The sequence below is a fragment of the Trypanosoma theileri genome (assembly GCF_002087225.1).
Source record: "Trypanosoma theileri isolate Edinburgh chromosome Unknown TM35_Tth_14_V1, whole genome shotgun sequence".
Taxonomy (NCBI): Eukaryota; Euglenozoa; class Kinetoplastea; order Trypanosomatida; family Trypanosomatidae; genus Trypanosoma; species Trypanosoma theileri.
The window spans coordinates 277,194-288,839 of NW_021639856.1; the positions used below are offsets into that span (position 1 = coordinate 277,194).

The 11,646-nt window shown below is 37.7% G+C and overlaps 3 protein-coding genes across 3 annotated transcripts; all 3 read right to left on the reverse strand.

Moving 5' to 3' along the window:
* Positions 1-2: 2 nt before the first annotated feature.
* Positions 3-1,658, reverse strand: TM35_000142030 (uncharacterized protein; the record flags this gene model as incomplete). Its single annotated transcript, XM_029025648.1, has 1 exon — positions 3-1,658. A coding segment is annotated over one exon (1,656 nt), but the record flags the coding sequence as incomplete, so codon positions are not given.
* Positions 1,659-2,917: 1,259 nt separating this feature from the next.
* On the reverse strand, positions 2,918-3,484 carry TM35_000142040 (putative 1,2-Dihydroxy-3-keto-5-methylthiopentene dioxygenase; the record flags this gene model as incomplete). The annotated part of the gene is made up of 1 exon (XM_029025649.1): positions 2,918-3,484. One exon carries the CDS (start codon positions 3,482-3,484, stop codon positions 2,918-2,920), a length of 567 nt encoding a protein of 188 aa, XP_028883059.1.
* A 2,039-nt stretch (positions 3,485-5,523) lies between these two features.
* Positions 5,524-11,646, reverse strand: TM35_000142050 (putative protein kinase; the record flags this gene model as incomplete). Its single annotated transcript, XM_029025650.1, has 1 exon — positions 5,524-11,646. A coding segment is annotated over one exon (6,123 nt), but the record flags the coding sequence as incomplete, so codon positions are not given.

Below are 11,646 nucleotides of genomic sequence, written 5' to 3' on the forward strand. Positions count from 1 at the left end.
TCCTCCTCAGCAATGGCGGCTCGATCTCGCTGCTCATCTGCACTCAGTTCCATCTTGCTCTCAACCAGATGCACCTGCTGCCGCACAGCACTCAGTACTGAACTGTGATTAGATTCTTCCTCCTCAGCAATGGCGGCTCGATCTCGCTGCTCATCTGCACTCAGTTCCATCTTGCTCTCAACCAGATGCACCTGCTGCCGCACAGCACTCAGTACTGAACTGTGATGGGACTCCTCCTCCTCAGCAATGGCGACGCCATCTTTTTTTGCTTGCTGTTGTGTAATTGAATCATCTTCTATATTTATTACAATTTCTCGTCCTTCAGTGCCACTTGTATGATGTTCAGTTGTAGTGGAGGTCTCCATTTTATTATTGAAAGTTTTCGTTGCCGAATGGTTTTGTATGTTTTCTCCTTGTTTTTGTTTCTTTTGAATGACGTGTTGTCTGAAATCCTCAAGTGTTGAAATGGCTTTTGCTTCTGAAGGTGTATCTGGTAAAGTGTACGTTTCGTTTTTGATTGTATTAGGTGGGGAAATTGTTGAAGTTTGTTGTACGTGGATGTTGTGGGGGGTACCTGTATAGCTAGACTTAATTGATGCATCTAGTTCAGGTTGTTGTTGTTGTTGTTGTGGATTATCTGAAATGGATAGTTGTTGCGTATTAGTTATACTGAGTGCCCCGTTTGTTGAAGAAGACGATGGTTGTGTTTCTGTTTCTGCCTTAGTTACAGACTTTCGACGTTGTGCATTTTGTTGAGCGTAGAAGCGTGCAATAAGTTCTTCTTCTTCTTCTGCGGTATGATCAGACTCCTTACCTTTTGCTGATGCAGTAACATCTCGATTGTTCTTTGTAGATGTAGGGATCGTGCTTTGCGCCTTGTCCTTTTTTTTCTGCTGGTGATGTTGACGAGAACTGAGAACTGTACTGCCTCCACGCTTTTCACCATTCGCCAAATCCCAATCCCACGTCGTCAGACTATTCCCTACACCTGTTACTACTGCTGTATTCCCCGATGAGGTGTTTTGATGAGCACGCCGCATATGTTTCTCTAGTTGTTGTTTAGTTAGTGCTGTTTCTGTAGTGTTGCCGTGATTAAAGGTACGGACCAGCACATTTCTTCTACTTCCTCTCAATCTCGTGGAAGTGGCTGTTGTCACTGACGGTGCTTCACTAAGGGCATCATTAAGGATTAGACTGGATGTGGTTTTCACGGATAGTTCCTCCTTCTTGGGTGTATACAAAACACGATCATCCCGGTGAAAGCTGTCTGGTCGTGATTTGGACCATTCTTGAATGGGTTTTTGTTCCTTTTGCGGTAGTCGCCATGAAATGCGGGAGGATCGTGCAGAGGCGGATGTCGTTTCACTTGCACACTCACTCTTCCCTCGTCGTTTTCGTGCTGTTTGACTGCGGTGGGATGTGGACTCACTACACACACTCTCATCAAAGGAAATGGAGGTGCTGCTAGTCCCTAATCGGCGTTGGGTTTTACTGCCGTTGTTGTTGTTGTTGTTGTTGTTGTTGTTGCTGGGAATGTGAAGGGGTAGTTGGGAGTCTTTTTCATCTTCACAGGACGACAACGGCTGTTGGGCGTTACGTGTTCGGATCTCTACTGTACATTGATGCTTTTCCCGCTCCCGCATGCAATTTCTATTCATGTTGCTTAACTCTTTTGTTATGCTTTGCTATTATTATTATTATTATTAAAGTAATTTATTTATTTAATTTGTGGAAAGGCGTTACATGGAAAAAAATGAAAAGAAAAAAAGAAAAATTCCAAATAATGACAAGAAACACAGATCAAGAGAATAATTTTATAACATTTCTTTGGGGACCAAAACGTACGTAAACAAGATAATAATAAAAACAACAATGGTAATAATAATAATAATAATAATAATAATAATAACGATCGCAAAAAAAAAAAGAAAAATTGCTGTTGTTCCGCGAGTACACAAACGTATTAATACAGTCAGACAAAAAAAACAAAAAACAAATGAAACCACTAGTTACGCACGATTCAAAGAAGGAGTAACCCTACTCCAGCCTGAATGGAAACCCCAAAAATAGCAACATGCATTGCCTTGGTACTATTAAGGAACCTTACATATATATGGTAAATACAGTCATATGCGAACAGTAAAAAAGAAAGACCAATAATAAAAAAAAAGACAAAAAAAAAGAGACTAATCATAATAAAAAAAATGAGAGGGAAGCCAACTCTAAGCATTTTTTTTTTGCTCTTGAGACTATTGATTCTTTATTATTTTCCTGTTGCTTGCGGAATATACTTGTTTCTTTTCCTTTGTGTCATTCAACAGTTTATCAGTTTTTTTTCTTTTTTTTTCTTTTCCCTCCCATCTCTCTGCGTATACACATACGCTGGATGAGGCAAGTTTTCAAAAAATAGACATTCTTTTTTCTTTTTCTTCTTCTTTTCTTATATGTGTTTTTATTTTTCCTTTGTTTATATCCCAATATCGTTATTTACATTTTTTTTTTTCCTCTCTTTCCCCCTTTATTTTGTTAGTACTGAGACCACAGGATTCTCACGTACCCACAACGATTTCAACGAGATTCTTCCACAACCCACTTCTTCTTCCCTTGTCATTACATATATGTATCTTTTTTTTTTTTCTATTCTGGATGTTTTTTTTTGCTTTTTTTAAAAAATTTTTTCATTATTTTTCTTCTTCATCATTTATAAATTATTTTTTTTTTCTTTTCTTTTTCTTCTTGTTGTGGCGATCGCAAATATTTTCCAATTAATACACCAGCCACCTTTGCACCCCCACCCCCCACCCACACTAAAAAGAACAGTTATGCATCTCAACAACTACCGTTCCTTTCTTCTTCTTTTTCTCTCTCTCTCTCTCTCTCTCTCTCTCTCTCTATTTCTCTTTCTATTTATCTCTCTTTACTTGTGTTTATTGAGAAACTGTAGATATTCCTGCCGTGCGGGGTTATTGTCAAATGGCGGTGTGATGGCCAACCACTTTGGGTTTTCTTTAAACAACCGCAGGGCCTCTGTGTGTTGTGTGTGGTCCACCGTAAAGCGATGGGCAATACCAGCGGGCAAGAGAAGAAAATCACCCGGCTTTACATAAATACGCACCCACGCATTATCCGTATTTCGCACATCAAAGTAACCGGCTCCATAGAGAATAAGTCGAACTTCATCATCTTCATGTATGTGTTCAGTAAAGAAGATTTTTAATTGATCTTCAAATGCAGTGGGGCCGCCAAGGTGTTTATCTGGGGATATACACACAATATCATGACCAACATAACCCAATTCCTTCTTTAATGCCAAGATGGGAGTTTCTAACTTCTCTGCATTCTTAAGTAGATCCGATAGATCCAAGTGTCGATAGGAAACACCTAATGCAGTTAACGCAGCGATGTCTACAGGCACATTTGGTGTACATTTGTTAGGGGCTTTTGGATCTTGGATCTCTGCTGGCATAATCCAACACTCCGGCATGACTTTTTAATATTGTGTATTGAGGAAGTACTTTTTTCTATTTTGATGGTTAGTTACTTGTGCTTCTCCCACACAAACTTCAATAGACTTGAAAGTATTTGTAGAATATTATTTTATCAACTTGACCTACAAGTATATATATATATATATATTTCTTTTATACGTGTAGTGTGAGTAATACACGGAGAGTGTCAAGTAAAGAAGGTGTGTGCAATTGTACAGCAGGAACAGTGACAATAGCAACAAGGAAGTTCACAATGAAATAAGAGAAATAGAGAGTAAGAAAAAAAAGAAAATAAATAGATAGATAAATAGAGTACAAAGAAGGAAAAAAAAACATTACAAACATACATACATACATACACAAACACATTACATTCCCTTCTCACCTTTTTCTTTCATATTTCCATATTTGATTAGACGTGCGTCTTGGAAGTACATTTATATATTCAGCACATACGACATGGACTGCAGCGAAATTAAAATAAGTATAGGGAAAAAAAAGAAGAAGTAAACCCGAAGGAGCAAAACTGTCAATCAGGCAAATTAGGAAGAAAAAAAAAGAAAAAGACCAAATAAGAAGGATAAATAAAAAAAGAAGAAGCTAAACAACATCACAATACAAGGATTCAAAAGGCTTGTATATAATATAGGTAGAATAAAATGAAAAAAGAAACGATTAGTACATGGACGTGTACTTGTGTGCACACATAAGCATGGAAGAAACTTCAGTAGTAGCATCATCATTACTAATATATACTTATACAGTACATGGACGTGTACTTGTGTGCACACATAAGCATGGAAGAAACTTCAGTAGTAGCATCATCATTACTAATATATACTTATACTGAACTATATATATATATATATACATATATATATTAGAGAATGAGAGATATCTTTTCTAAAAGAATAAGAAAGAAAGATAAAAAAAAAAACAACAAAAAGCGAAAAAGAAGGAATCCTCTTTAGCTTCGTGTTTATTTTTTTCTTTATTTTCACTTCTATTAGATTTCTCTGACGTCTATTATCATCTTTCTTTCTTTCTTTCTTTCCTCATAAGATATACATTTCACATGGAGTCTTCTCTGTTAGAGGGATGGACTGCCCAGAAATAAAAATAATAACAAAAAAAGAAAAGAAGATGCCACACCGGAACATGTTTCTTTCACATACACAGAGCCATAAGTACACTCACACACAAAAAAAAGAAAAAGAAAATGCACACTTTATTTCTGAAGGAAAAAAAAAAAAAAGAGAGACGTATAAGACGTTCCCAACGTTGTTATCCCATCAGTGTATTGTAATAACTGAGGATCAGTGTATATAGTATTAGTATTCTTACCTCCCCCTCTCTCATGGATATACACACAGACACACACATAGATAGATAGAAATAATTAATTTCCACAAAAGAGAGAGAGAGAGAGAGAGAGAGAGAGAAAGAAAGCACAAAACCAAGAGGTCCGCTAGTACTGGCAGAAGCAATTGAAGAAGCAAAGCAAAGAAAAGAAAAGAAAAAAACAAAAACAAAAAAAAGAATGATTATTATGACTTCACATATATTTTTTTTTTATATGCGAGTTTGTGTGTTGGTCTGTTTGTATGTGTTTTGCCATTGTAATAAGAGATAAAGAGAGTGACACGATTGAATGAACAATGGTCGTCAGCACAACCAGACTTAAACACTCTGCAAGAGAAAAGTTCCAGCCATCTGCTCATAAATAGCAGCATAAAGAAAGAAAAGAAAAAGAAAAAAAAGAAACAGCAACATTATCTTTTCATTGTATTATCCTTTATTTACCATTTTTTTGTTTTCTTCACCTTCACAAGCAACCACCCCACCCCCCCTTCCCCTATACTATTCGCTTTTGGGACACTCACTCATTGATGAGTACATACATCAATACATACATTCATACATAAAAATATATATATATATATATATATATATATATATATCATACAGACAGAGAGAGAAACGAAGAGAAATAATAATGATAGACGCTCATTTCTATCGTAATAAATATTTACCGTTATTCAGAATCAATGGAAAGGTCCAGTGTATCTTCTCCTCTCCATATTGTAGAATCCCCCGCATGGGAAGCCTCCGCTGGCACCTCATCCGCCTCTACTGGACAAACCTCCTCCACCGCACGTAAAACCATTTCCATCCACTCCACATCCCAAGTAACTGGATGATCCAATACTTCTCGGGCCGTCATTCGCTTCTGGGGATCACGATGAAATAATCCTTCTAATAATTCCACAAGACTCTCTGGCAATTCCGCCTTTTCAGATCCCAGAAATTTGGTATTGGTCGTACTAATAAAGGTAACCGCACGTGTGGATTGACAACTGGGGCTATTTAAAAAACGTAGATCTTCCAAGTCTTCCTCTGCAGAAGTTGCGGTTTTTTCTCTCGTTACTTGTGAAGGGACTCGCCTGCGTGGAGCCACGTGTTCTCGACGTTCACTAGAACTTTCATTAAATGCACTTTTCATCGCTCCAAGTATCATTCGAGCCGTACTATCCCCAAAGTGATGTTGCAGCATTCCACTCCTGTGATTAGAGAGTGTAATGGGCAGACTGCCCGTAAAGGGAATAGATTTATATAATTCCACTAAAGCAGGAAAGTGAAGTCCCTGCAGGTGTCCAAGGCGAAGTCCAATAACTTCTGCAAGTAAACATCCAAAAGACCACATATCACATGGTCTTCCATAGGGTTCACCAAGTAAAACTTCAGGAGACATATAGGCTAATGTACCTTTCATGTTTATAAGTGGTTTGGTAGCTCGTTCTTCAGCAGCACTTCCAAAATCTCCAATTTTCGCTACACCATTTACAAAAAGGATATTACAAGGTTTTATATCTCGATGTACAATACCTTGTGAATGAATATACTGAATTCCACTGGCTACATCATGAAGAAGAAGTACTATTTCACGTGCTGTTAGTTGATCATGTCCTCTAGCCGTACTATCCGAATCTAAAATTCCTGTACTTGGACTACTCGTAACGGATGAAACTGAAAATGGTGGAGTTGTTGCTAATTGTGGTAAAGGTGGTTGTTGATTTCCTCTTTCTCCTTTTCGTGCACTACCATGATGAGATGTGCCATGACCTTGTAGTCTTTGACTTAATGTTCCATCACATAATTCCATAAAAATACAGTAAGAGTTTTCTTCCATAGATGAATGAGAAAAACTTACTATATTAGGATGATCTAATTGACTTAATATTAATACCTCACGATTAAGTTGCTCAAGAACACGATTACTAGCTCCACTTAAAAACATTCGTTTCATAGCTAAACGTCCACGTGAGACTACCAAGTAAACTTCATATACATCACCAAATGCACCAGTACCTATATGACGAACTATTTGATAACTCTTTCTCCAACGAACTTGTACCATTTCATATCGAAGACGATGTTGACGAATATAAAGACTTGCATTTTGACCAATAGTAGGATCTGTAAAAACTTCTGAAATATCTGGTAAACGTAAAACAGCTTCATCAGGAGTTCCAGGAGGTAAAGGTAAACTATAAGAATTTTCTGTTAACAAATATAAAATAGTTGTTTGTTTTCCTGCATCTACTCCTATAAGGTCTCGAATATCTGGAGTTACTAGTTTTTCATTCCATTCTATAAATACTACATCAAAAACATGAAGTCCAATTAATAGATAACGTTTCATTACCGCCTTGTCTGAGACAACAGTTGCTGAATGTCCTTTAGACCATAAATATTGTACAACATCTGGTCGTTGTTCCTTTAAATACAATAAAATGTGAAGATATTGTTTACCATAGTTTGTCGCATTACTTACAAAAGGACCAGTACATGATATACTTGTTCCCATAGTATCACTACCACTTCGACATCTACTTCTACCAAAAATATTATCTGCTCGTACTGGACCTGAACCAGTTTGCCAACCTGGAAGTCCTGGTTGTGTTGAATGAGAACTAGACATGGATTCTCGCCTAGTAGTTGTTCCTGTTGTTCCTGTTGTTGTTGTTGTGATTGGTGTGATTGGTGCTGGTACTGGTGTTAGTACTGGAGGAGGAGGAGGAGTAGTAGTATGTAGTGGTGGTGGTGGTGCTGTAGAAGGCGTACTAGAGATATCTCCACTTCTTGGACGATTAGGATTTAAAATAGATGGTAAACCACATGCAATATCTGCTGAAGAACCTGCTACTTCTTCTATTTGTTGTCCACTAGGACCATGAAAAAAGCAAGCGTTGTTGCTACTTTCTAGACCCATAGCATCTGCTTTCGCAAAGTTTTGTTCAGTTACTCCACTTTCTTCTAGTTTTTGAGAACAGAAAGATTCAGCTTTACGTATGGCTTCTGAAAATGCCTCTTCAGCTGCAGCGTATTGATCTAAATGAATCATTTCACCTTTCGTACTCTCTACAGCTTCTTCTGTAAGGGCATTTGTAGCAGCCACACCAAGAAGAGAGAGTCCTTTTACAGTGGATAATTGTAGAGATCCAACACCTTCCATAAGTTGTAGACGTTCATGTGTGGTATAAGGGAATCGAAGTACACATCCATTTGGGATAAAATGAATAGAAGCCTCACAAACGTGTAAATACTCTATAAGAGTAGGTGAAAGGAGAGAGTTAATACTCACATCTGGTGAATAATCTCCTCCTTTTCCTAAACTTTCACTTGCAGTGGCATCACGTGAAGAGAATGAACCAGTATCATCTATTGAAGGAGTTGTATCTCTTTTTAATCCAGAACATTCTTCTCCTCTTATTTCAAGAATGAGAAACATGTTTTCTACGTTAACAGTACACTTCACACGTTTATATCGTTTTAATATTCGTTGAACAAATATCATAAGTGCAACAAAGTTAAAAAGGAATTTCTCTGGTACAAGTGGAGAAACCTCTACTTCTAATACAGCTGCTAAACTTTCTAATTTTTGACGTATTTGATGAGATGTTACACTATCAACAGAGTGACCTCGTTCAGCTGACATAAAAGCTGCACTTCCTTTTACAGTAGAACGTCTTTTAGATCGTCTGTAATTAAATACAGGTGATTTATGAGCACGAAGACGTTGTGTGGCTAAACTAGTACGAGATGTAATATCTTCTGTATCACGATCTACATTAAATAACTTGGGTAAACTTACCGAATTCTCTGTTCTCATATCTGCCGTTGAAGCTCGTTTCTGAGTCCCAAATGGTGATTCACCTCTAAGTGTAGTTGAAGCATGTATGGGATGTGATCGGACACTCTCATTTACAGAAACTGTACGACTAATAGGACGAGGCATTCCTTCCATTTCATTTGTATTTTGACGGAGAAAAAGTAATATTAAATAAGACTTTTCAGCAGAATGGGGTGTACATGGTTGTTCTACATTACAGAAAGTAGAGGGTAATGTCAGTTGATTAATACTCATTGCATATACATCCAAATAGGTTCCTTCATGTTCAAGAAAAACCGTAATAAGCTCTTCTACACCATTTTCAAAGAGAGTTTTCGGTTCCGTAATCTCTTCTAAACGACTTTTCTTTCCTTGTTGATGATGATGATGATGATGATGATATTGTTGTTGTTCTTCTATTTGCTCCTGTTGTTGTTGTTGTTGTTGTTGTTGTTGTTGTTGTTGTTGATGATGTCGTTGTTGTTTCTGATGTTGTTTAGATGGCGGTACTGGAACTAGAAAAAGACGACCATGTTGTTTTTGTGGGGTTTGTGGTAATGCTGGTAATGTAGATGTTCGTCTACTCACATCGGAGGATCGTTTTTTACGTGATAATCGTTTAACTGATCGATAGAGTCCAAATACTTTTCTTATATCTTTTCCAGCTACATCTGAGAGCCAACTGTAGTGAAGTAATTCCAGTGCTGCGAGATTACAGTAGGCAACAGGAAATGTTGGTGGATGATGATGATGATGAGAGGAGGATCGGTGTTCTCTACGACTACTTGTGGGATATTGAATATATTCCACCACCATTAATGGACAAACACAATCCTTTATATTCTCTGCAAGATGTCGACAAATCTTTGCTGATCGATCAACATTTATGGATTGTGAACTTTCCTGATTTTTATCACCACCACCAGCGGGAACATCAACAAACACCATTGGTTTCTCTCGTTCTGCCTCTATACATGGACTATACAGAGGCGTAGCCATTGTTGTTATTGTTGTTGGTGTTGTTAATTTCTCTGTATTCCAACAATTAGATTCTCTCCCATCTGTGGTCGGTCCTTCTCTGTGATCTTCCACTGTAGTTGGAGAGAATGGAAAGTCTGAAATCCCATGAGCGGGACTTCCTTGACAAGTTGGAATAAAAGGCGTAGGAGGAGAAGAAGAATAATAATAATAATATGAAGGTGGAGTCGGCGAAGAAGAAAAACTCCCTGCAGGGACTAAACTAGTACTTCTAGTACTCGTCCCTCCACTACTATCCCCAACACCGGCCATTGATGGAAACCATTCATTATTTTCCTCCATCTTGGTTGACTGCTTAGAAGTAAGCGGATCATCATCTGTAGGGAATGAAAGTACATCTTCCACCCCATCATCTCTACAGTTTACATGAAGTGTTGTGCTTTTTGTATTTTGACGGGGAAATTGAAGAAATGCAGCTCCATCCGTAAAGAGTTCCCGCAAGATGGAAATATAAGCGAGATCCGAAACTCTCTCTAACCATTTCATACGAAGAATCATACCCACAACAACTATTAAAACTAGTAGTAGGAGACTAATAATAAAACGAATCATACACCAATGGGCTAATGTGAGACTAAGAACATATCTACTACTACTACCACCACTGCTGCTGCTGCTACTGCTAATACTGCCATTATTGTTGTTATTATTACTATTATTATTGTTAGTATGAGTGGTATTGCTGTTCTCATCACTATTACCAATTGTATTGATATGGATTCTGGTACTTTGGAAAGTGTAGAAAACGGAGCTATCCAGCGAATCATATTCCAATGCGACTAACACCGCCGATAATAAAAGCATCACACTATACAGAACCTTCGTTACAAATTTGGCAGCACTCATAGGGTGAACACCATGACCCAAACGTAACCATTTAAACATTCTTCCACCTAATCGAGATGAATGGAAGTTATCATCATTATCATTATCGTTATCATTTTCTTCCTCCTCCTCATCATCATAATCACCATTAATAGTACTCTTTTTATTCTTCTTATTATTATGACTGGTACTCCTACTACTAGCATCATTGAATTTAAGAGTATTATGACTATTATTATTACTATCATCATCATCATCATCATCATCCACATGGTAGGAGTTATGCCCACTAGGTGAAGTACGGCAGTAGGGATTCACATCTACTTCATTACTGTCTGTATGAAGATAAAGCACAAGTGGCTCCTCTGCAAGTATTCTTGTTCTTTTATCACCACAACAATTAGATACCACCTCTTTCATGTGTGAAGTGATATGATCTAATCGTGCCATCAAGTCCAATCGAATGCCTGCAAAACTATGACTACCATTACATACACGCACAAACTCCTCCCAACTAGATATGATCTCACGTAATTGATACTCCAGTTGTGATCTTAGTCCTTCTTCTTCTTCCTCTTCTTTTTCTTTTTCTTTTCTTTTTCTTTCTTTTCTCCTTCTTCTCTCCATCAAATCCATCACAACATGACGAAGTTGTTCCATCGCCAATGAGACTCGGCGGGTAAAAAACAAAAACGTCACGGAAAGTGCATGCGGCTCCACCGTCGCGGCCCACTGCGGATCCACCACTACCATTACATCAACAGAAGTAGAAGTAGAAGAAGTAGAAGAAGAAAAAGAAAAAGAAGAAGAAGAAAGAGGAGGAGAAGAAGAAGAAAGAGGAGGAGAAGAAAGAGAAATAACGCCGTCACTGCGGCTTGAGGATTCGGGTTCTAACAGTGCCATGAGAAGTCGCAACAACTGCACATCGTATAACAGCGCCGTAAGCCGTTCAGTTGTCTCTACTCGCCACGGGGTTGTGAGGGGAACTCTGCGGCGTGTGGGACTATCATCATCACTATTATTATTATTATTATTATTATTATTATCATTATTAACATTATTATTATCATTGATATTGTTAATATTGATACTGTTGTTGATATTGTTGTTGTTGTTGTTGTT